This window comes from Trichechus manatus, unplaced genomic scaffold (assembly GCF_000243295.1).
Source record: "Trichechus manatus latirostris isolate Lorelei unplaced genomic scaffold, TriManLat1.0 scaffold00008, whole genome shotgun sequence".
NCBI lineage: Eukaryota > Metazoa > Chordata > Mammalia > Sirenia > Trichechidae > Trichechus > Trichechus manatus.
Window position 1 is genome coordinate 25,439,894 of NW_004443944.1, and position 23,716 is coordinate 25,463,609.

Consider the following 23,716-nt stretch of genomic DNA (forward strand, 5'->3'; position numbering starts at 1 on the left):
AGAAGACAATTTCAAAAGGTTACATACAATATGGTGATTCCATTTAAGTGACATTCTCCAAAAGACAAAACCACAGTGGAGGAGAAGAGATTGGTTGGTGTGAAGGGAAGATGTGACCATAAACAGCATGAGAGAATTTTTTTGGGGTGCTGGAATGTTCTGTGTCCTAACTGTGGTGGGGGCTACATAAATCTATATATATGTTACAATTCATACACTGCACCAAAGAAAAGTCAATACCAGAGCACCGTGAGAACAGAGAAGCAGGAGCAAGGAGAGCTAATTAGCTGTGTGTCTTCTGGCAAGCATTTAACTCTCTGACTGGAGTGTTCTCACCAATTATTTCTTTCCAGGTCTGTCTCCCCAACGTCTCTGTATCCCAGGAATACCAGAGACAATTAATAAATGTGTTCTGAAGTGAATTAAGACACAGCTCTTGCCCTTCGGGAACTCACTAGTAATGAGTTGAAGTCACTACCTTCATTGCCAACCAGAAGATCCACTCATGTACTGTGGGACGGAGTTGTATTCACAGTGGAACTTTCACAGTAATTTGGTTTTATTGGAACTATTTAAATTTATGAGGAATACAATATTATTTTCATTGCATTATGCGATAACAATAGTAATCATTCTTACAGTAATTATTACTAATGGAGAATATAATCAAAAGTTCAAGATCTAACTTGAAAAGAAAAAAATAAGCTCCTAGAGCAAAAATTCTATATTAATAGTGCAGTGAAATAATTTCAACTGCTTTAAAGTTGATTTTTAAACCAGTATGGTCTGCTCAAGATACTGGCACTCTTAAAAATGTTTACCTTCTGGAATAAGTTGAAAGTTGTACAATTCTAAGTCCTGTATTTTGGCAAGCTATAAAAGCTATCATTTGCAAAAGGAACCCACAAAAATAAATAATCAGTGTAATGAATAGTTTGTTAAGAAAATGCATACCAAAAGAGGAAGGGGGTGCTAAAAAACAGAGCAGAAAAGTACAGAAGCCAAAGTGTCATCCTGATAACAACTGAAGGAACACCCCAAAAGCAGACAACATCCAAAAGCTTCAAGTAAACATCCTTTGCTTGAGGCTTACCTTCTACATAATCCTCAGCGATGTAGCTGTGCTCATGCAGGATCTCCTCCATGCGGCTGAGAGTGATAGCTGCTAGGTGTCCAGGATACTTCAGCTGAAGGAGGCGCTGGAGGTAACCAGCTGCTTGGCTTCCCCCAAGATTGATGCGTTTGCAGTTTTTAGCATCTAACCTGCAACCCAGCAACAGAAAATGGCACTGAAATGTTTGGCACATGGAGGGGAGAACATGGAGTATCTTTAGGGGAAAAGGGATAACTTAATGCAGATGAATGAGGAAGAAACTGACTTGCTGGGATAACATAAAAACTTTACAGTTGGAAGGGATTTTAAAGGTCCTTCGGTCCAATCTCTTACTCAAGGCAGGAATTCCTAATCCACGTCCAGACAGATGCCTGGCCATCTAACTTCTGACCAGAGTCTCAGAAGAAAACAAGGATCAATAGAAAGAATACATGTTCCAGAGTCAGACGTTTACGTTTCTCATCATATATTTCTCAAGCTGTAGTCCTAGGACCAAGTATCCCAGAATTATATGGGAAAATGTTCAAAATGCCAATTCCCATGGCTTCACCCCGAGAGAGTCCAACTGTTTTGGCCTGGGTGGGACGTGAGAATCTGCCTTTTTAACAAGCTTCCCAGGTGATTCTGGTGTGGACCAGAGTTTGAGAACCCCTGCCCTAGATACCCCACTTCTACTGATGCAAACACATTAAGTAACCATACATATATTGGTTTGCAGTAATCTCCTAAGAGCACTAGATGCCACTCACACGAACTGAAAAGAAAAAGAACCAGAGTAGCCTTACTGTGAGAAAGAACAGAACAGCATTTAAGAACTTGCTGTATATGGAAATGTCACTGCTGTATCAGACCTCACCAGTAGATGCCAGCATAGAACAGGATATGCTCCAATCTGCTCATTTCTGAGCTTTCAGGTAAAACAATTTTCTCTCAACATGCTATTTTTAATTTCTGCGTACCCAATAAAACAGAGACCCTCTGTATTTCAAGAATATTTGGTAATGTCTAAGAATATACTTTCTTCTTCATAAATTTTCAAAGATGCTTAAAGAGAAACTCCCAATAAAGGTTTCAATCAATTGAAGTATTTATTTAAATATAGGTCTCAAATAAATTTAAGCATTTAACATTTAACACTGTGACTTAAATATGCAAACTGCTTTTCAGTTTAAAAAGAAGCCCTTGTGGCGCCGTGGTTAAAGCAATCGACGGCTAAATGAAAGGTCAGCAGTTGGAAAGCACCAGCGGCTCCACAGGAGAAAGATGTGGCAGTCTGCTTCCGTAGAGATTTACAGCCTTGGAAACCCTATGGGGTCCCTATAAGTGGGAATCGACTTAATGGCAGTGGGTTTGGTTTTTTGGTTACAGTTTAAAAAGCACTGTCACCTAAATTATCTCATTTCATCCTCAGGATAGCCCTGAGAAATCACTGTATCCCAAACTTGCATGTTAGGAAACTGAAGTGGAGAGGTTAAATGCTTCCTCCTTAGCAGGGCTACAAAGCCAGGCACTCAGCCCCAAAGCCAGGGCTCTCTCTCCTACTGCACGTACTCTATTTCTGCACTGTGAGGAACCTTTTAAACAAAGACAGCACAAAGCTGGTCGTCTCTTATCAGACAACTAAAGTCCAACTACAAAGTGAGGACAGATTTTAAATATGACAGAAACTACCTTCATCTTTTATTCAATTCAGAAATATTCAGTAAGTGTGTATCATGTGCCAGGCACTGTACCTGTAAAGGTCTAAACAATAGTGATTAAAAAGCTTTGAAAAAAAAATACAATCTCTTAATAAAAAAGTGACTCCAGTACAAAAAGACAGTCTAAATCTAATATATTCAAGTAAGTTATTCAAAACATTTTTATTGAGTGCCTACTACCTGCAGGTACTGTGCTAGTATCTCCCCATAAATTAGAATTATAAAATTCTAGAATTATGGATTTGGACCTGAGAGACCACCTACTCCAACTCCCTCCAGGAGGTCACTAAGGAAGGAAGGTAAAGTGACTTAACCATCGTCTAACAGTAAAGTGGGGTCAGAGCCAAACCCAGAGGCCCAGTTCCTGGTCCAGCACTTGCTCGTCCACTCCATCTTCAAAGCAGGCACTCAATAAATGTTTCTTGAACACGTCTATAAATAGCACTCAAATGTGATAAATGTAACTCACCTCCCTTCTAAGATGGGTAAAATATGTGTACACTGATATCCAGATGAAATGATGAGCCCACTGGAAATCAAGTTCTTTGGCTGATTGTGGTAGAAGCTGAAGAGACTGTCTATTCCGTAGGCAACCTTTGGAATCCCATAGCACTCAAAAAGAAGCTCGGACATCATTTGCCGTGAATACAGTGGGTTGCACACAGCTTCTGTCAAAACTATGGGATGATCAACACAGCCCTACTTTGAAAGAAAAGGGCAAACAGATGAGTGATAGCTGAAGAATATTCTTTTTAAAGCATAAAAGAAAACAAAATCCTTATTGTAGAGCTGAATTTGCTTTTGGTCTCTAATCAAATACTTGATAAGAAGCCACTGAAAAACATTCCTCTCAGTTCTACAGGAGGTTGCTTTGGAAAATGCGAAAGGAGGGTCAAACAATTTAACGTCATTAAGTCAAGCCCATCCAAACTGTCAGCAAATTCTGTTGGCTCTATCTTTCAAATATCTCCAGAATCCAACTGCTTCTCACCACATCCCATGCAGCCTCCCTCTTCTAAGCCACCATTATCTCTCACCCAGATCACTGCAACAGCTGTTCTGTTCCATCCTCTGCCTCATGACAGTCCATGTAGCAGCCATGTTGTTGGGTGCCACTGAGTTGATTTCAACTCAAAGTGATCCCATGTGACAGAGCAGAACTGCCCCATAGAGTTTCCTACACTGTAATCTTTATGAGAGCAGATCAGATTACCAGGTCTTTCTCCCACAGAGCCACTGAGTAGGCTGGAACTGCCAACTTTTCAGTTAGCAGTCCACGCTTAACCGCTGCACCACCAGGGCTCCTCTGCAGTAGTCATAGTTGATTCTTTTAAAACCTAAGTCATATCCTTCTTTCGCTCAACACCCTGCAACAGCTCCCCATTTCACTTACAGTAAAAGCCTACAAAGCGTGTGATTTGTTCCCTGGCTACCTCTCTGACCCCCTCTTCCACTTAGTACTACTCTCCCCTTCACACTCTTAATGTTAGTTACCCAGTCTGACTCTGACTCACGATGACCTTATGTATAAAAGAATGAGACACTGCCCAGTCCTGCGCCATCTTCATGATCTTTGATATGTTTGGGTCCATTGTTGTGGCTATTGTGTCAATCCATCTCATTGAGGATTTCCCTCGTTTTCACTGACCTTCTACTTTACCAAACATGATGTCCTTTTCTAGGGACTGGCACACTCCTGCCTCAGGACCTTCGCACTGGCTGTTCTGTCTGGAACACTCTTCCTTCAGATATCCACATGGCTTACTCCCTCAATCACCTCCTTCAAGTTCTTGCTCAAATACCACTTTCTCCAGGAGACCTACCCTGATCATCTTATTAAAAAATGTAACCCTCTCCTCTCCTTCTATCATGTCACGGAACTTACTTCTTTGTTCTATTGTTTATCGTCTGTGCTACCATACTAGAATGACTTTCTATACGACTTCCATAAACACAGGAATTTCTGTTATGTTCACAGTTGTATTCCAACCACCTAGAAAGTGCTTGACAAGAGTAGGCACTCAATAAATATTTGTTAATAAATGAATTTATTAGCAAACGAGCACATATGCCAGAATGTACGCTCCAAGAGAAAAGGCGGTGGGGGGCGGGGGGAGGCTTTGTGCTGTTCACTGCTCTACCCTCAGCGCTTAGCAAAGGCCCTACACACGTTAGGCGCTTAATATTTGATCCACCAATTGAGTGAATGACAATGACAATCAAACCCACTGGAGGGGTTGTTATTTCTCAGGGAGACAGGAGTGAGCAAGGACAAGTTTCACCCCTCCCCTCAACGCACCACACCCCTGCCTCTTACCTGTGAGGAAACACCCAGATGCTGGAAGCTATAGTCAAACAGCAGCTCCTGGAGCTCCAGATTAACCGGCACGTTGCGGTCGAAGGGCGAGCGCAGCATCCAGCGCAGCGGCTCCAAGCTGCCCAGCGCGTTGCCCACCTGAGGGCCCGGCCCGCCCCGCGCCGCACCACGACCGCGGGCACACACCGCACGGAACTGCAGGCGCGGCTCAGGGCCAGGATCCGGGCCGGGACACGCCCAGCCGGCACGAGCCTGGAACGACCCATTATCCAGCACCAGCGGCACCGGCAGCGGCCCGTATGCCACCGGGCCGGCCTCCAGCACCGGATCCGGCGCGGAGCGAGCGTCGCGGAACGGGAAAACGTTCGCCGCCGGGCCTGCCGCACTGGCCGCCGCCATGTTGGAGCGCGCGGGCCTGGCCCCGCCCCCTCGCACCAGCGTCCGTACTGACGGCGCGAAGCCCCGCTCCCGCGCGTAACGCAGGGCGACTGAACTCTTAAGGCATCTTTCGTCGCTGAACCCTGCCACCTCTCCGCTTGACTCGCCTTTGGGGCCCAAGGTAGCCTCAGGACCGCTAGACCTCGCTCATCCTGTTGCTAAACCTCGCCCTATCGCTCTAGCTGGGACTCCGAGCCAGGAAGCCCGGCCCCCAATGTATATCTCCACAAGGTCCCGCCCCTTCCTTGCCTCTAGAACTGGCTACTAAACTCCTGGTCTTTTCGCCTAACCACACCTACTCTCGCGTAACAACCCTTCAACCGCCCTTGGCCCCGCCTTCACGTGGCTTCCACGCCCCTAGTTTAGCGACCTGGCTAAACGTAGAGCGCCGTCCCTTTTGACTCCGCCCTCAGGCTGTCATGAAAACTCAAAACCCTAGGTTCCTGATGTGTTCAATTTTTTGACCTGGGAGCTCGTTACACAATTGTGTTCACTCTGAATAGTCAGGAAGCTACCCACTTGTGACTTGTGCACTTTTATGTGTGTACGTTATAATATAAAGTGAAGTTTTTAAAAAAAAGTAGATTTACTTATTAACTCCCACACTGTGCCCTCTCGCTGAGACCTCAAGACCAAAAACAAACCAGTTGCCCTCAAGTGGATGCCAACTCATTGTCACCCCATGTGTGTCAGAGTAGATCTGTGCTTCATGGGGTTTTCAGTGGATGATTTTTTGGAAGTACATGGCCAGGTCTTCCTTCTGAGGCACCTCTGGGTGGATTCCAACCACCAGTCTTTTGGTTAGCAGCCAAGCACTTAACTTTTTGCACCATCCAGTAATTCCCACTGAGACCTCAGGCACTGACAATTGTTCCCCAATATGTGTAGTTTCCCTTTCTTCCTTTTAGTGGTAGAACTCCCTCGTCATTTAGCTGGGTGTTATCATGTGACTAAGTTCTAGACAATGAGGATGGGAGTGGAGGTGATGTGACCCACTCCCAGATTTAGCCCTAAAATGATTTGGCGCTCTCTGTGCCTCATTTCCCCTTTTCCACTAGCTGAGGAGATAATAAGAATTAGAGACTTTACTCTACCAGCTATGGAACTTTCAGAAGTGAAAGCAAATCATTTATTAAAAAGTGACTCTGAATACATATCCCTAGCAGTACATGAGACCTCAAACCTTTCTTGAGCACCCCAGTCATCTCCCTGTGACATAGAGAAGATTTGTTTCTAGCCATCCCTTCTGTAAATGACAAATTCTTAGGAGCTCTGGGTTTTATGCTGAGGCATGATACTGACTCTTCATGTCCTAGGGCCAAAAGCCTTATTTCTTGTCTTCTGTAACTAAAGCTAAGCTTGTAGGTTACTGAGGATAATAAACCGCCCCCAGGCAACTGCTCACGTGATTATTACTCTTGGTTGCTTGCATCTAAGCATTTGTTTCTTTCTTTTTTTTAAGCTTAGCTCTGCCTTTAAAACAATGTCAGATTTTATCCAGCGTTTTTAGATGTTAGTAGCAAAGTGTCTTTTATGTGATCTATGCTGCAGTATTGCTGGAACCACAAGTTTGTAGTTTACATCATACTTTGTTTTTTGTTATTTTCCATGCCCACCACTTTAAATTCTGAGATGCCCATTGCTTTTATACTTCTGAATCTGCCTGGAGGTAAATCGATCTCACATAATCAGTTAACTCAAACTTCCCCAACTTTTGCTCCTACCTGCTTACTGGGGAGCTCCTACAGGCATTCCTCTTCCTACCAAGGAATCCCTGGGTTTCCTTGGAAGCTCCCAAGAGACCTCCCAGATGTGTTCATAAACTACTGTGCAGCCCTCTTTGCCACGTCTCACTGAGCCCTTCCATTAATGTACTGGAACTTCAAGGTCCCATAGCATCTCAGTTACCTGTTGCACATTGAAGAGGATACTATTATGGATTGAACTGAGTCTTCCTAAAATCTGCGTTGTAAATCCTAACCCCTATATCTGTGGTTCCCCCATACGTCTGTCTGTTTGTCATACTGTGGGGGTTTGCATGTTGCTGTGATGCTGTAAGCTATGCCACCAGGGTTCAAATACCAGTAGGGTCACTCATGGCTGACAGGTTTCAGCTGAGTTTCCAGACTAAGACTAGGTAGAAGGACCCAGCAGTCTACTTCAGAAAATAATTAGCCAGTGAAAACCTTATAAATAGCAGCAGAACATTGTCTGATATAGTGCTGGGAGATGAGCCCCTCAGATTGGAAGGCACTCAAAATACGACTAGGGAAGAGCTGCCTCCTCAAAGTAGAGTCAACCTTAATGATGTGGATGGAGTCAAGCTTTTGGGACCTTCATTTGCTGATGTGGCACAACTCAAAATGAGAAGAAACAACTGCAAACATCCATTAATAATCTGAACGTGGAATGTACGAAGTGTAAATCTAGGAAAATTGGAAATCGTCAAAATGAAATGGAATGCATAAACATCAGTATCTTAGGCATTAGTGAGCTGAAATGGACTGGTATTGACCATTTTGAATCCAACAATCATATGGTCAACTATTCTGGGAATGACAGATTGAAGACGAATGGTATCACGTTCATCGTCAAAAAGAACGTTTAAAGATCTATCCTGAAGTACAACGCTGTCAGTGATAGGATAATATCCATACACCTACAAGGAAGACCAGTTAATACGACTATTATTCAAATTTATGTACCAATTACTAAGGCCAAGGCTGAAGAAGTTGAGGATTTTTACCAACTTCTGTAGTCTGAGTTGATCGAACATGCAATCAGGATGCATTGATAATTACTGGTGATTGGAATGCAGAAGATGGAAATGAAGAAGGATCGGTAGTTGGAAAATATGGCCTTGGTGATAGAAACAATGCCAGAGATCACATGATAGAATTTTGCAAGACCAGTGACTTCTTCATTGCAAATACCTTTTTTCAACAACATAAGCAATGACTATACACATAGACCTCACCAGATGGAATACGCAAGAATCAAATCAACTACATCTGTGGAAAGAGACCATGGAAAAGCTCAAAATCATCAGTCAGAACAAGGCCAGGGGCCGACTGCAGACCAGATCATCAATTGCTCATATGCAAATTCAAGTTGAAACTGAAGAAAATTAGAGCAAGTCCACGAGAGTCAAAGTATGACCTTGAGTATATCCCACCTGAATTTAGAGACCATCTCAAGAATAGATTTGATGCATTGAACACTAATGACCAAAGACCAGATGAGTGGAATGACATCAAGGACATCATACATGAAGAAAGCAAGAGGCCATTAAAAAGACAGGAAAGAACGAAAAAGACCAAAATGGATCTCAGAAGAGACTCTGAAACTTGCTCTTGAACGTCGAGTAGCTAAAGCAAAAGGAAGAAATGATGAAGTAAAAGAGCAGAACAGAAGATTTCAAAGGGCAGCTTGAGAAGACAAAGTAAAGTATTATAATGACATGTGCAAAAACCTGGAGATAGAAAACCAAAAGGGAAGAACACACTCGGCATTTCTCAAGCTGAAAGAACTGAAGAAAAAATTCAAGCCTCAAGTTGCAATACTGAAGGATTCTATGGGCAGGAAGCATCAAAAAAGATGGAAAGGATACACAGAGTTACTATACCAAAAAGAATTGGTCGACATTCAGCCATTTCAGGAGGTAACATATGATCAGAAACCTATGGTACTGAAGGAAAAAGTCCAAGCTACATTGAGGGCACTGGCGAAAAACAAGGCTTCAGGAATTGACGGAATACCAGTTGAGATGTTTCAGCAAACGGATGTAGTGTTGGAAGTGCTCACTCATCTATGCCAGGAAATTTGGAAGACAGCTACCTGGCCAACTGACTGGAAGAGATCCATATTTATGCCTATTCCCAAGAACGGTGATCCAACTGAATGCAGAAATTATCAAACAATATCATTAATATCACACGCAAGTAAAATTTTCCTGAAGATCATTCAAAAGTGGCTGCAGCAGAATATCAACAGGGAACTGCCAGAAATTCAAGCCGGATTCAGAAGAGGATGTGGAACAAGAGATATCACTGATGATGTCAGATGAATCCTGGCCGAAAGCAGAGACTACCAGAAAGATGTTTACCTGTGTTTTACTGACTATGCAAAGGCATTCGACTGTGTGGATCGTAACAAATTATGGATAACATTGTGAAGAATGGGAATTCCAGAACACTTAACTGTGCTCATGAGGAACCTGTACATACATCAAGAGGCAGTTGTTGAAACAGAACAAGGGAATACTGTGTGGTTTAAAGTCATGAAAGGTGTGTGTCAGGGTTGTATCCTTTCACTACACTCATTCAATCTGTATGCTGAGCAAATAATCTGAGAAGCTGGACTATATGAAGAAGAACAGGGCATCGGAATCAGAGGAAGACTCATTAATAAGCTGCATTATGCAGATGATGCAACCTTGCTTGCTGAAAGTGAAGAGGACTTTAAACACTTACTGATGAAGATCAAAGCCTTCAGTATGGATTGCACCTCAACATAAAGAAAACAAAAATCCTCACAACTGGATCAATAAGCAACATCATGATAAATGGAGGAAAGATTGAAGTTGTAAAGGATTTCATTTTACTTGGATCGACAATCAACACCCATGGAAGCAGCAGTCAAGAGATCAAAAGACGCATTGCATTGGGCAAATCTGCTGCAAAGACCGCTTTAAAGTGTTACAAAGCAAAGATGTCACCTTGAAGACTAAGGTGCACCTGACCCAAGCTGTGACGCAGGACTGGGCAGTGTTTTCTTCTGTTGTACATAGGGTCACTATGAGTTGGAACTGACTCGAAGGCACCTAACAACAACAACAACATAGCTGTGGTTATAATCCCACTTGGGAATAGATTCTTTTCATGTTAATGAGGCAGTATTAGTGTAGGGTGTGTTTTAAGACAATCTCTTTGAGATATAAAAGAGCAGATTAAGCAGGCAAGCAAGCAAGCACAAACAAAGGAAAAGATACAGTCCACATGATCTCCAAGTAACCTAGGAATGTTGATATCGTGTGCAGTCTAGTTGATTCCGACTCATAGCGACCCTATAGGACAGAGTAGAACTGCTCCATAGAGCTTCTTAGGCTGTAATCTTTATCGGAGCAGATCGCCAGGTCTTTTCTCCGGTGGAGCTGCTGGTGGATTCCAACTCCCAACCTCTTGGTTAGCAGCCAAATGTTGTGTCACCCAGCATTCCTTAACCTAGGAATTGTTGTTGTTGTTAGGTGTCGTAGAATCGGTTATGACTCACAGCGACCCTACAGACAACAGAACGAAACACTGCCTGGTCCTATGCCACCCTCACAATCGTTGGTATGCTTGACCTTGTCATTGTAGCCGCTGTGTCAATCCATCTCATTGAGGGTCTTCCTCTTTTTCTCTGACCCTCTCCTTTACCAAGCGTGATGTCTCTCTCCAGGGACTGATCCCTCCTGATAATATGTCTAAAGTATGTGAGACATAGTGTCGCCATCCTTGTTTTTAAGGATCATTCTGATTGTAGTTCTTCCAAGACAGATTTGTTCACTCTTTTGGCGGTCCATGGTATATTCAATATTCTACGCCAACACCACAATTCAAAGGCATCAATTCTTCTTCAGTCTTTCTTATTCATTATCCAGCTTTCGCGTGCATATGAGGCAATTGAACACACATAGGAATATTAACCTAGGAATAGAAGCTGGAGACAAGTACTTTCCCCTAGAGCAGACAAAGAGAGAGAGCCTTCCCCTAGAGCCAGCACCCTGAATTCGGACTTCTAGTGTCCTAAACTGTGAGAAAATTAATGTTTATTTGTTAAAGCCACCCACCTGTGGTATTTCTATTATAGCAGCACTAGATAACTAAGACAGAATTTGGTACCGAGAGTGGAGTGCTGCTCTAACAAATACCCAAAATGTGGAAGTGGTTTTGGAATTGGGTAATTGGTAGAGGCTGAAGGAATTTTAATGTGCTTCATAGTAAGGCCCTAGCTTGCCTTGAAGAGACGGGTAGAATTGTGAACATTAAAGATGATTCGGAGGAGGGCTCAGAAAGAATTGAGAGCTGTGATGAGAGTATCTCTCATCACGAGAATGTTGCTAGAAATGTGAACATCAGATGTGCTTCTGGTGAGACTTTAAAAGGAAATGATGAACATGTGATTGGACATTGGAGGAAAGGTGATACTTTTAATGCAGTGGTAAAGAATTTGAACTATGTTCAAATGTTTGGTGGAAGGTAGAACTTCTAAATGATGAACTTGGATATTTGGCTGAGACGATTTCTAAGCAAGATCTCAAAGGGGCAGCATGGTTTCTCCTTGCCGCTTACAGTAGAATGTGGGAGGAAAGAGATGGACTTAAAAATGAACTTGTAAAATCAAACCAGAACCTAAAGATTTGGAAAATTCTATTGTACAAATTAAGGACATGTGTTCTCGGACTCTTAACTAAGCACATGGCTACACAATCTTTTGTTAAAGAGATTAAGCTGGTGACTGATGGCTGTATTGTACTACCTCAGCAGAAAACCCATCAGCTTAGACTGAAGGGGACAGAGACAGGACAAAATGAAGGAAAGCTGTCTGCCTCTTGGAATTCTACTCTTGCTCCTACCTGCTTACAGGGCAAGAAACAGACCAATGGAGCAACTTGGTTCCAAACATCTGTTGACCTCCAAGAAAACAAAAAGACCATCCCTGGAGCAGTTCAGAGATCAGCAGAATTGTTGGAAGGAGTACAGGAAGCAGGGCTGCCTCAGTTTCAAAGGGTGGAGCCACAGCCTCCTAGGTTTTAAAGAGTCAGATCGCCACCAACTCAGTTCTGGAGTGTGGGGCTGCCATTCCGGTGGGCCAAGAGGATGGTGCCGTCCCCCAAAGCTAAGGAGGTGGGGCTGCCATGCCCAAGGGGCAGGAGAACAGAGCCTACTGGGGCCCAAGGGCATGGGGTTGCCACTTAGGTGGAGTAGGAGAACTGGCCACCCAAAGCAGAGAGGGCGAGGTTTCCATATCAGTGGGCCTAGAGGGTGGGGTCTCTATCCAGGGCCAAGGGGCCTTCACCTAGAATCAGGGAGCATGGCCAACACCCATAGTCTGGAGTGCAAGGCCATTGCTGAAATGGTCTCAAAGAACAGAAGATTATTTTTAAGCTTTGAGAGCTACTATAATTCGTTCTGCTGAGTTTTGGACTTGCTTGGTGCCCGTTATCCCTTCTTTCCCTCCAGTTTCTCTCATTTGTAATGGAAATGTCTGCCTTGTGCCTGTTCCACCATTGTACTTCGGAAGCAGATAACTTGTATTCTAGATTTCACAGGTTCACAGATGAAGAGGAATTTTGCTCCGGGATTGAATAAGCCTAAAGTCTCATCCATATTCGATTTCAATGATTCAGAAGATGAGATTTTGGACTTGGAGTTGATTAATACTTTTGGGGTGATGTGATGGGGTGAATGTGCTTTGCATTTGGGGAAGACATGAATTTGGAGGGGCCAAATGGAATGTTATGGACTGAACTGTGTCCCTCCAAAATTTGTGTTATAAATTCTAACTCCTATACTTGTGGTTATAATCCCATTTGGGAATGGGTTTTCTTTGTTGTGTTAATGAGGCAGTTATCAGTGCTCTGTAACCCCCTGTCCTGTAACCAAGTCAATTCCAACTTATAGTGACCCTGTAGGATAGAGTTAACTGCCCCGTAGGTTTTCCAAGGAGCAGCTGGTGGATTTGAACTGCCAACCTTTTGGTTAGCAGCCAAGCTCTTAACCACCGTGCCACCAGGGCTCCTGTATTAGCTTAGGGTGGGTTTTAAGTCAATCTCTTTTGAGATATAAAAGAGCAGATTAAGCAACCAAGCAGGCATAAATGGAGGGGAAGATACATGCCATATGACCGTCATCAAGGAACTGAGGAACAGAAGCTGAAAAGAGACAAGGACCTTCCTCCTGAGTGGACAGAGTGCACCTTCCCCTAGAGCCAGTGCCCTAAATTCAATCTTCTAGCCTCCTGAACTGTGAGAAAATAAATTTCTGTTTGTTAAAGCCACCCGCTGTTAGTATTTCTGTTATAGCAGTAGTGGACAACTACTTAAAAGAAAGAGCCCCAGCACAGTATGAACTGACACCCAATGTGTTAGAGATTTTTTGTATTAGAGATTTTTGCTGAACAGCTTTATGTTATGATGAGCTTGTTACCACTGAAGACACTGGAGGTTCAATCCTGTTTGGGGTCCTCTGAGATACCTTGTGGAATAGACCTCAGACAATCCCATCAGGCATTTGTCACCAACTGGCTGATTGCTGGGGAGCTGTTAATTCCCCAACAATTCTGGGTTGTGCCCCCACGTATCCTAGAAAGCCCTCAGGAAGAGAAGAGAGACAGGTGGAGGCACATGTGGCGGTTCACTCTCAGATTTCTGAGAAGCATCCACAGCTTCAGGTGACCGCAGGTAAGTCTGTGGTATATGAGGCAGAGCACTGACAATTGCCACAGATTACATCTGCTTTGTTTACTATTGCATCAGGGCCTAGAACAATCCTTAGCCCAGTGTGTGGCTTATATTGTTGTCGTTGGGTGCCTTTGAGTAGATTCCAACTCGTAGCAGAGTAGAACTGCCCCATAGGGTTTTCTTGGCTGTAATCTTTACAGAGCAGATCACCAGGTCTTTCTCCCATGGAGTTGCTGGTTGGATTCATGCCAACCTTTAGGTTAGCTGAGTGCTTAACCATTGTGCCACCAGGGCTCCTTGTGTGGCTTATAAACCCTGTTGCCATCGAGTCGATTCCAACTCATAGTGACCCTATAGAACAGAGTAGAACTGCCCCATAGGATTTCCAAGGAGTGGCTGGTGGGTTTGAACTGCTGGCCTTTTGGTTAGCAGCCGTAGCTCTCAACCACCGCGCACCAGGGCTCCTGTGTGGCTTGTAGCGGGTACTTAATAAATATTTTGTAAGTCAATTCTGTGTGCCTATCAGACCTTGTGTCAGGTATTAGATAATACTAAGAATTTAATCCTTTAACTCTTCCCTCTCTTCTGGCTGTCTAGACCCTGTAGAGACTCAATCCCCCATCTCCTGCACCATCCCCTCAGCAGCTCCTCAATCTCCTCACCGGGTTTCCATCCATCCCTGGAAGGTTGCTGGGAGTCCCTGGAAGTATGAAGCCTGTATATGGCTGACCCTCAGCACTGCTGGATCATCCTGCCAGTTTCCCTGGCCAGAGGCCCCTCCCTCACCTGGCCCCTCCTGGATCCCCCAGATAGCAGAGGTGGCACCCACAGGATCACTGTGAAATCAGTTGTATCCAGACTCCTGAAAAGATTTGATCCAAACTTCTAGGGAATAGATGTTATCTCCCAAGCCCTACCCCACACCCAAGGTCAGGGCAAGGGTGAGGCAAGTGAGGCACTTGCCTTGCCTCAGGAACAAAATTTAAGTGAGTGCCAAAAAATTCAGTAAACAAGATAATGTTTTAATGTAATATTTTTTAAACATCAATATTAATGCAAAAACCTATGATAAACAAAATACAATCTGAAATAAAGACAGGATAGGTGTTACTGATTTTTCCATTTGCCTCAAACTCCGATATGGTGGCGGATGGCTCAACATCGCGTTGCTCCTGACCCAGTGCTCCCTGAATGGCACTGTTACTGATTTGCATGGTAAGTAATTGGGAGAGAACTATACTGATGTCTGCAACTTAAACTTTGAAATGCACACACACACACACACACACACACAAATAAGATGGATTGTTGGTTGGATAGATGGATAGATAGGGATTGATAATCAACCCGGTTGCCATCCAGTCTATTCAGATTCATAGAGACCCTGTAGGACAGAGTAGAACTGCCCCATAGGATTTCCAAGGAGCGGCTGATGGATTTGAGTTGCCAACCTTTTGGTTAGCAGCCGAACTCTTAACCACTGAGCCACCAGGGCTCCGCGGATAAAGTATTGTAAAAGGTTCTTTGTTCAGACTAGGTGGTGGGTGTATGGGTATTTGGTGTAAAACTCTTCCCACTTCTTTGAATATCTGGAATTTTTCATAATAATGGAGAAAAAAAAATAAAAGAAGCCGAGGACACACAAGACTGGCTTCCTGGGATCAAACCAGCTCCACACTCGAATCTCTGGATGTCCATGGGCTGGCAGGGACCTCAGGCCCCCTCCAGGCCTAGTCCCTGCCTCACCGTCACACTCAGTGAGGACTGAGCACTCCCCTCTGCTAACTCCTCCACAAAAGCCTCTGTTTGTCCCTTGTTCTTGAGGTCTCCCTGGAATAGCAAGGCCTGGATCCTCTCCACTTCCTCACGCATACCCACGGGGCCTATTTGACTCTCTCCCTCCCTCCAAGGCCTCTAAGCTGGGGACATACCGGTCCCTGGGCTAGGGGATGTCGTTTACCAAAGCATGTTCAATAATATAGAATTCTATTTGGAAAAGAACGACAAAAAGCCCATTTTTGAAATAATGAGGACCTAAAACAAAGCATTAGAGATAAGTAGTAATTATCAACTGGGCGGGCCGGGGGAGGAGGCGCGAAGCGCTTAGGAATCTGAGGTGTGTGCGAAAGAGTTTACCCAGATTCGAAAGGTGGACCACCGTCTCCGAGGGCCCTCAGCGCGCGCTCTCTCCTCTGAGGGGAGGGCGGGCAGTCTTCGGACCGTGGTCCTCCGAGGTGGCGGCGATTCCTCTGGAGCCAAAGGTCTTGGTGGTTCCGTGCGGAGCTGTCACCGCACCCGGCGCGGCGCGCCGACAGAGTGGCTTCGTTGGGCGCGGTAGGGACAATATCCCGGGTCCGCAGGGTATAGAGCCAGGACGCGCCGAAAGAATTGATGACAACCAATGGGGGCTCTAGGGGCTGGCGCGAACGCCCCCTCTCCTTTTCAATTCGACCCCGGAACGGAGCCTTGTCAGGCCATATTTGCTCCCTCGGACCGGGACAGCGAGCAGAGCTTAGGAGTTCTTCCTTTTAGCTCCAACCCAGGCCCTGAGCCAGGCACTTGCGGCGGGTGGGGGGGGGGTGTTGAAGATGGTTCCCATCTATTCCTCTCCCTCTTTCTCCCAGCGGCCTGATTGCACGTCTGAGGATTGGTGTCCCACCGACGAGGGTGCAGGGTTGCCTTTGGGGCGTCCAGGGAACTGGCTTTCCCACCTTTGCCACCCTCGGGACCAGCCCTCTGGGTTCCCGACTCCGGCAAGCTGAGCACAAAGCCCGGAGCCGGGACGCAGATGAGCGGAACCAGGCGAGCCGGAGCAGGTGGAAGCCACGGTCCCGGGCCTGTTTGGATCTCGTTGTCCTTTTAAAGGCTAGAAGGACGGAGCTGGTGCAGCGTGACGCGCCCACCTTCCCTCCCACTGCAGATGGCCAGGCTTCTTCCGCAGGACTGCAGACGGCGCTCGCACTCAGCGCGCACCCCAGGGGCCATGGACCCGCTGAGTAGCAGCGGGAGATAGGCCAGGGAGGTGACCAATCTCTCCCGCAGGCCTGGGAGACATCCGTGGGCGTCGGGGGACTGAAAGCTGAAGACCCTCCGATCAGCCCCGGATCCTGAGCGCGCGACAATACTGACAAAGGGTGATTAGGCAAACGACAGAGGGCATCCTAAATGGCCTGTTTGAAACGTCAGCGCCGCGGCGGTCGGCCGAGAGCGCCGGATCTTGTCCCCCCCCCCCCCCGACTCTCGCTCTGTGGCTGCAGAACCAGGGTGGTGCGAGGTCACCTATGTCACTTGCGTGTCACGGAGCACGCCCACACGGACGTTCAGCCCAACACACACGCTCACCAACGGCTCTCACACAATACGGACACGGCATCCCTCACCCACACACGTATCTTCATTCACCCAGGCTCTCTCTCTTTCTCTCTCTCTCTCTCTCTCTCACACACACACACATACATACACGCACACACTCATGCCCGTCTGGCATGCAGTTCTCTGTTTTTTTTCTCGTGCCCTGAGCGCACCTGGATAAATCATTCCAAACGAGGCCTCTGCCTCGGCGGTGGAGCTCAAGAACCTCCCGCGTGGCGGCTCTGACAGTGAGAGAAGACCGCAAGAAGCACCCAGCTGTCCTTCGCTCCCGGCTCCCACCCGCAAAATCTGGTCCAGACACCCTTCCAAACCGCCTGGCGCTCCGGGGGCACCGCGGGTGCTGCCTCTGGAGTCGGATCCGCACAAAGAAGCGGTGGACAGTCTGGGTCATTCAGACAAACACATTCTCAAACGGGCTGCGCAAGAAAAGCGAGATTGGGACCCAAATAACTCGGGGCTGTGGATTCTAAACAGCCAGGTCTCTTGGCAGTAGCTGTGTGAAGCCCAGCTTGGACCTGAGGGGCGATTTTATGGGGTGAGAGAGGCTAGCGAGGCGCGCTGGGGGCTAGCCCCGGGCCGGAAAATACACAACCCGCTGCTGAGGTCTTGCGCTTTTCAGAGTCTGCTGTCATTTTGTGGATTTCTGCGTGTGCTTGTTTATTGCCTCTGTCCCCCCTACTAGACTGTAAGCTCCAGGAGGGCAGAGTTTTTTCACCTGCACTCCGCACAGTCCCAGCCCTGATGCGCTGCCAATACATATTTATTGAACAAACGTCTAAGGTTTTATACAGAAAAACTTTTTTTTTTTTTTTTTTTAAGTGTTGGTCTGACAGCGTTCACCAAATTCTCAAATGGATCTGACCACCGGGAAAGTTTTGGACAAACCTTGTCTGGTGGCTGGGGGCCGAAACTGCTACCTCACCAAAATAGCTCCGCCACCGCTTGCTCCTTTCCCTGCGTCCCCAGACACCTCGAGTGCGTCCCTCTTGGTGCCTGGATGCGAACCACCCTCTGAGCTCCCTCGGGACCCTTTCAGCACAGCCGCTCTTCCACCCCTGCCTCTTTCGTGGGGCGCTAGCCTGCCTTCCCGCCACCCACCGCGCGGGGATTCCTGGCCGGTGCGAAGGTGCAGAACTGATAGACCATGCTGAGCGCGAGCCTTTGTTTCTTCTTTATTTGCGGATATAATTATGCACCGCACTCTAAATTAGAGATAGTTTTTTTTTCTGATATACATTTCATCTTATTTACCACGAGCACACCACACGCACAGTAGAACAGTTCCACAATCTGATAAATTGCACAAGATGAGTTTGGATTCCTGAAAACCGGCATGCAAGCCGGCCCCACCGTGGCTTCTTGCCTCTCGCTTTCGCCGAAGGAAATCGCCCACCCGAAACAGATTTCCTGGCCAGCCTTTCCCGCTGCAGGGCTGAAATGTCTCCGGAATGGGAAGCGCTCTTGCTGGAAATGGCTGGACGCTGCAAATTCCGAACACTGGATGGCTGTGAAATGTCCCCCCAAGGTCAAGTTCCCGCGCCTGCGAGCTGGGTTTCCTCTCCCTTCCTTCCCTCCCCCGTTGGTGGCTGGAACCAAAGCGTCTGGGCCGCTTCCCGAAGGACAGAAAATCTTGCCCACAAATGCGCCCCCGCCTCCTCTCCCAAACCAGGGCGTTGTGGAAAAGAAAGGACAACAAAAACGCAGACAGGATGGATCGTGGATCCCTATCCCCCCCACCCCCACCCCACCCCCATCCCTGAATAATCAGAAACTAGGAACCAGAGATGTTGAAAGCTTGGCTTCCCAAGTGCGGCGGCAAGGCGCAAGGGCCTGGGGGCGGGGTGGGGGCGGAAGGGTAGGGATCGGGGAGAGTGCGGGGGGCGCGGCCAGGGGGCGCCCTCCCACCCTAGTCCTCCGCGTTGGTTCGGTAGGCCTCGATGAGGCCCTCGAGAGAGTGTATGAAGCCGGACACGCTGCAGATGCCGCCGATGACAAAGATGGCGACGTCGAAGAAGACTTGGTGCCACTGCAGCTTGCGCCAGAGCAGGCGCAGGTGGAAGAGGCTGGGCAGCAGGAAGCAGAGCCCGGCGCCAGTGAGGCTGCCGGTCAGGCCCATGAGCAGAGCAAAGTGCGGCACATAGATAGCCATGAGCAGCGTGAAGACAACTAGCGCGCAGCGCAGCGTCAGTCCCCACGACTTGAGGCGCCCGTCGCCGCCGTAGCAAGCGGGAAAGAAGGCGCGGCTGCCCTCCTGGAAGAGCGACTTCTCCAGCACCTCGACAGCAGCGAAGAAAGGCAGCGGGTAGGACAACAGCGCCTTGGCCACCAGGAAGATGTTGACCACTGCGCGGATGGAGCCCGGCAGGTTATCCGTGATGACCTCCTTGGTTTCATCGGCCCAGGTGAGGTAGGCGACGAGCGCGAAGAGGCCCTTGAGTACGCAGGCCGCGATGTGCGTCCAGTTCATCATGCAGTGGAACTCGCTGGGCTGCTGCATGTTGCCTTCGAGCGAAGGCAGGAAGATCTGCGACGTGTAGCTAAACACGATGATGCCGATGGAGATGGGGAACTTCTTGACGTCGATATAGAACTTGACCTTCTCCCAGGCCCAGTCGCGCGCCCGCGATAGGCAGTAGGCGATGACCAGGATGTTGATGACGAAGTGTGCCAGAGTGCACAGCAGGCTGAACTTGGACACGGCCTTGAGGTTTTTGAGGAAGGCGCAGGGCAGCAGCACGGCCGTGGCGATGATGGACCAGGACTTCTGCGACACTGGCAGCCCCGGGAAGCTGTTGTACATGAGGTTGCCGCTCACCACCACGTACAGGATGCATGTCATGACCAGCTCGATGATCTGTGCCACGTTTACCACGCGGCCGCCCAGCGTGGGGAAGCGCGGCGCGCAGCACGCGTTAGCAATGGCCACGTACGAGTCCCGCACCCGCACCACCTCGCCGTCCTCGTTCTCCTCGTACAGGCAAGCGATGAGGATCTTGCCGGTGTAGCAGCACACGACAGCGGCGAAGATGATGAGGAACAACCCCAAGTAGCCGCCGTGCAGGATGGCATAGGGCAGGCCCAGCACGAACATGCCCTGTTGAACGGAGAGGCAACCAGAAGGGGGCGCTCAGCGGACACGGCTTTGGCAGAGGGGCACCGGGGGCGTGGCTTAAGGGTATGGCCGGAAGGAGGCGCTAAAGAGAGTGAGAGTTCGGGAGGAGGATTAAGGGTAGGGTGGAATAAGGGTGCAGGGGGGCCTGGTGGGGAGCCTGGGTGTTGAATCAGATATGGAGAGGGAGGTATTTAAGGGCAGGACTGAGAAGAAAAGGTGCGCGACTGTGTGGGAGGTGGAGAAGCGGCTGAGGGGGGGCGAAGCCTCAAAGACGGAAAGGAAATGTGGAGATACTTGGAGGTAGTTCTGGGACTGGGACCAGAAGTGAGGCCAGGGGCGGGAAGAGGTGGAAGAGATGAAAAGGGGCTGGAGGGCGCTAAGAAAGGTAGAGAGCTAGGCAAGGCCACTGGGGTGGGGGGGTGGGGGGAAAGGAGGAAGGGATTTAAATTGGGGGCTGGAGTGGGGTGCTAATGGGGGAAACGGGGGTACTCAAGACCGAGCCCGAGAAGGGAACGTTAAAGGAGGCAGTGGAGCGAAAGGAGATGGGTTAGGTGGGAAGAGGAGCTGAGGCTGGGCGGAGCCACGGGGAGGCAAAAAGAGATGGTGAGTGTGCAGATGCTTGCGTGGGGCGGCTTTTAGAAGGGGCGGGACGAAAGGAGTTAGTGGGGAGGGGAGGAAGGCAGGGTTGGCGGTAGGGAGTCTTAGAGCAAGGCCAGTGCTGGATTGGGTCTAAGGCAAGCGGACTAAAGGTGGTAGAGGCGAACAGTTAGTGGGGTATACTGGGGAGGGGGAAGGGGTGCGCAGGCGCTGCGCAAAAGGCCAGATCGAGCCTGAGGGATCTAGAGCCAGAAGCGGTGGGGTTGGGCTGAATGGCTGCGGAAGATGGGTTTAGAATCCACAGGGGAAGAAAAGCTAACGAAATCCAGGGTCCTGGAGGCCTGCGGGCCTCCAGCCTTCCGCCCTGGCCCCCCTCTAGGGCTACCGAACGCGGCCTTCTAAGGCGAACCGGACCACCGCGCGGGCAGCAACGAAGGCTGGTGCGGAACCCCGACCCCCAGTCCCGCGTGGTGGTCTCGCAGGCCCCGGAGCGAGAGGAGCCTCGAGTCGGGCCGCCTAGTCCGCAGGGCCCTGCGGAGCCCCTCTCAGCCCAGGTTCCCGAACAAACCCGCCACGGCCTCCCGCTCCTGGAAAACCTACGTTTTGCGCCCCAACGACTCTGCGCTCCCGGGACCTCGTGGGGCCAAGCCGGAGGCATCGGCGGCCCCTGGGGCGGTGGCCTCCTCCGCCCCGAGAGCCGCGGCCTGCCCGCCTCAGCCTGCTCCCCGGGGTCGTTGTGCGGACTCCAAACCCGCTCCTGGCGGAGTTCGGCGCCGCCTGGTGGGGGGGAAAGGGGTTGGGAGCCGAGAGGAAGGATGGTGCGCCCTGAGACCAGAGACCCTAATAAGCTTCGGGTGAGGGCTTGGTCAGGCGTGGTCTTGCTGCCTCTTTGCGGTGCAGCCGGGATTCGGGCGAGAGGGGTGAGTCTGCGAGCAGGTAGCGCTGAGTGCCTCGGACTCCATGTGCTTTTGTGCATCTCCCCAAAGGGCTACACCTGAGGGTGCGGGCTGGGTCCCGTGTGCATGAGTCTGTGCGTGCGTGTTACGGTCAAATGGATGTATGTGTTTGGTATGTACAGATATTGCTTCTGTGCGTGTGGGGTGTAGAGGTGTATGCAGCTGCTTTTGGGGATAGTTGTGTGGTCTGTATATAGATGCATGTCGTGTGCGCCGGCATTCGTTTGTGGAGAGGGGGCCTGTGGGCATGGGTGTCTGCCTGTGTACGTGTGCGCGCGTGTCTGTGCCTGTGTCTCGGGAGAAGAGACTCCCCGCTCGGCAATTTCGTCCCGAAAATGCAGCTGTGAATCCATTCCGGAGACCCAGCCCATGTCATTACCTAGAATCCTGATTTTCTTTCCTCCTCAGCTCCCCCAACTCCTCCCCGGTTTCACGTTCTCCATTTTTCCTCTTTCACAGGGTCTCGGACGTGTGTCTCTGGCTGCACCTCCGCCTGGCTGTCCTGCAGCTAGCGTCTTGGGAGGGGGATATGACCAGGGACAGAGATCCCCGCTCAGGGCTGGGAGGGATGGGGGAAGGGGAGATCCTAGGTACAGGAGGGGTCCCGCAGACCAGATCACCCGGAGACTCGGTTCCGGGTAGAGACCGGCGCACAGGGTGGAGGGTGAGATAGGGGGCCGATAGAGCTGGGAATCCCGCGCTCACCTGGATGGCGTTGGTCACGTTCCAGCCCGCTTCCCACGCCGTGATCTTGGGCTTGTCTTGGCCCCCGAACTCGCCACCAGCCCCCACGGCCTGGTCCTTGGAGCCCGAGGGCGGCAGGGGCGCGCCGCCGCCGCGCTGGTAATGAATGTCTCCCTCAACGGGCGGCTCAGCGCCCTCGTCCCCGCGGGCCTCGCCCTCGGCTTTCAGGATGTCCATCTGCAGGCCCTGTCGGTGCTCAAAGTCGAGATCGTCGCAGTGCGCGAAGCCCACCGCTTCCTCGTCCGTGGCTGCCTGAAAGCCCATCCTGGCAAACATACCGCTCACCTTGGCCTGGGACTTGTTGGACACGGACGTGGCCACGTTGGACAGCTTGCTGCGGAGCAGGGTGGCCATGGCGGCGGCGGGGCCCGAGGGGACTCGGGGAAGGACAGAAGGGGCCGGGGACGCGGGGACTAGGCGGCGAGGGCCGGGGACGCGAGGTCGCTATCTCCGCTCGCTCTCCCCGCAGCGCCCCCGGGCGCTCTGGCTCATGACCCTCTCGGCTGGCGCTCGAGGCTCGCTCCGGGCAGGACCTGGCGGGCGGGTGGGCGGGCGGGCGGCGGGGCTTGCGGAGCGGCAGCAGCGAGTGCACTGCGGAGCTGCCGCTGGGCGCGAGCTGGGCTGCTGAGGGCGGCGTAGTCGTCAGAGCAGCTACGCGAGGCTAGCACGGCGCCCCCACCAGTGCGCTGCCTTCCGCGCTCCCGCCCCTCGGAATCGGCCGGGTGGGGGTTGCAGAGGGGGAAACACCCGGAGGCAAGGGGCGTGGGGAGGGGGCGAGGAGGAGAGAAAAGGGCACAAAAGGATTCAGGATAAGGGAGATGGGGCAGGAGAAGGGCGCCCTTGGGAAGGCGGCAGGAGGGAGCTCACGGAGATGGAGGGGTGCGGAGGGCGGGGGTGGGGGCCGGAGTGCTGCATTTCTGGAG

General features: G+C 49.6%; 2 protein-coding genes across 2 annotated transcripts in view; both read right to left on the reverse strand.

Moving 5' to 3' along the window:
* ACTR5 (actin related protein 5) overlaps positions 1–17,775 on the reverse strand; it is a 39,657-nt gene extending 21,882 nt beyond the window's left edge. Inside the window, exons 1-7 of the mRNA XM_004370572.2 lie at positions 17,664–17,775; positions 16,928–17,119; positions 16,724–16,878; positions 16,303–16,495; positions 5,132–5,676; positions 3,284–3,513; positions 1,094–1,263 (exon numbers count right to left, since the gene is read on the reverse strand). Of these exons, the coding sequence (XP_004370629.1) occupies positions 1,094–1,263; positions 3,284–3,513; positions 5,132–5,676; positions 16,303–16,495; positions 16,724–16,878; positions 16,928–17,119; positions 17,664–17,775 (1,597 nt within the window). The remainder of the gene's footprint in view (positions 1–1,093; positions 1,264–3,283; positions 3,514–5,131; positions 5,677–16,302; positions 16,496–16,723; positions 16,879–16,927; positions 17,120–17,663) is intronic.
* A 765-nt stretch (positions 17,776–18,540) lies between these two features.
* SLC32A1 (solute carrier family 32 member 1) lies at positions 18,541–23,410 on the reverse strand. Its single transcript, XM_004370349.1, has 2 exons — positions 22,755–23,410; positions 18,541–20,478 (listed from the first exon to the last, which is right to left on the reverse strand). Exons 1-2 carry the CDS (start codon positions 23,145–23,147, stop codon positions 19,291–19,293), a joined length of 1,581 nt encoding a protein of 526 aa, XP_004370406.1. The 5' UTR covers positions 23,148–23,410; the 3' UTR covers positions 18,541–19,290.
* Between the last annotated feature and the right edge of the window lie 306 nt (positions 23,411–23,716).

Excerpts from the sequence above, each read along its gene's own strand:
- SLC32A1 (XM_004370349.1), bottom strand. The coding sequence starts at position 23,147 with ATGGCCACCCTGCTCCGCAGCAAGCTGTCCAACGTGGCCACGTCCGTG. Across the intron at positions 20,479-22,754 it reads ACGTGACCAACGCCATCCAG|GGCATGTTCGTGCTGGGCCT; the intron begins GTGAGCGCGGGA and ends TCCGTTCAACAG.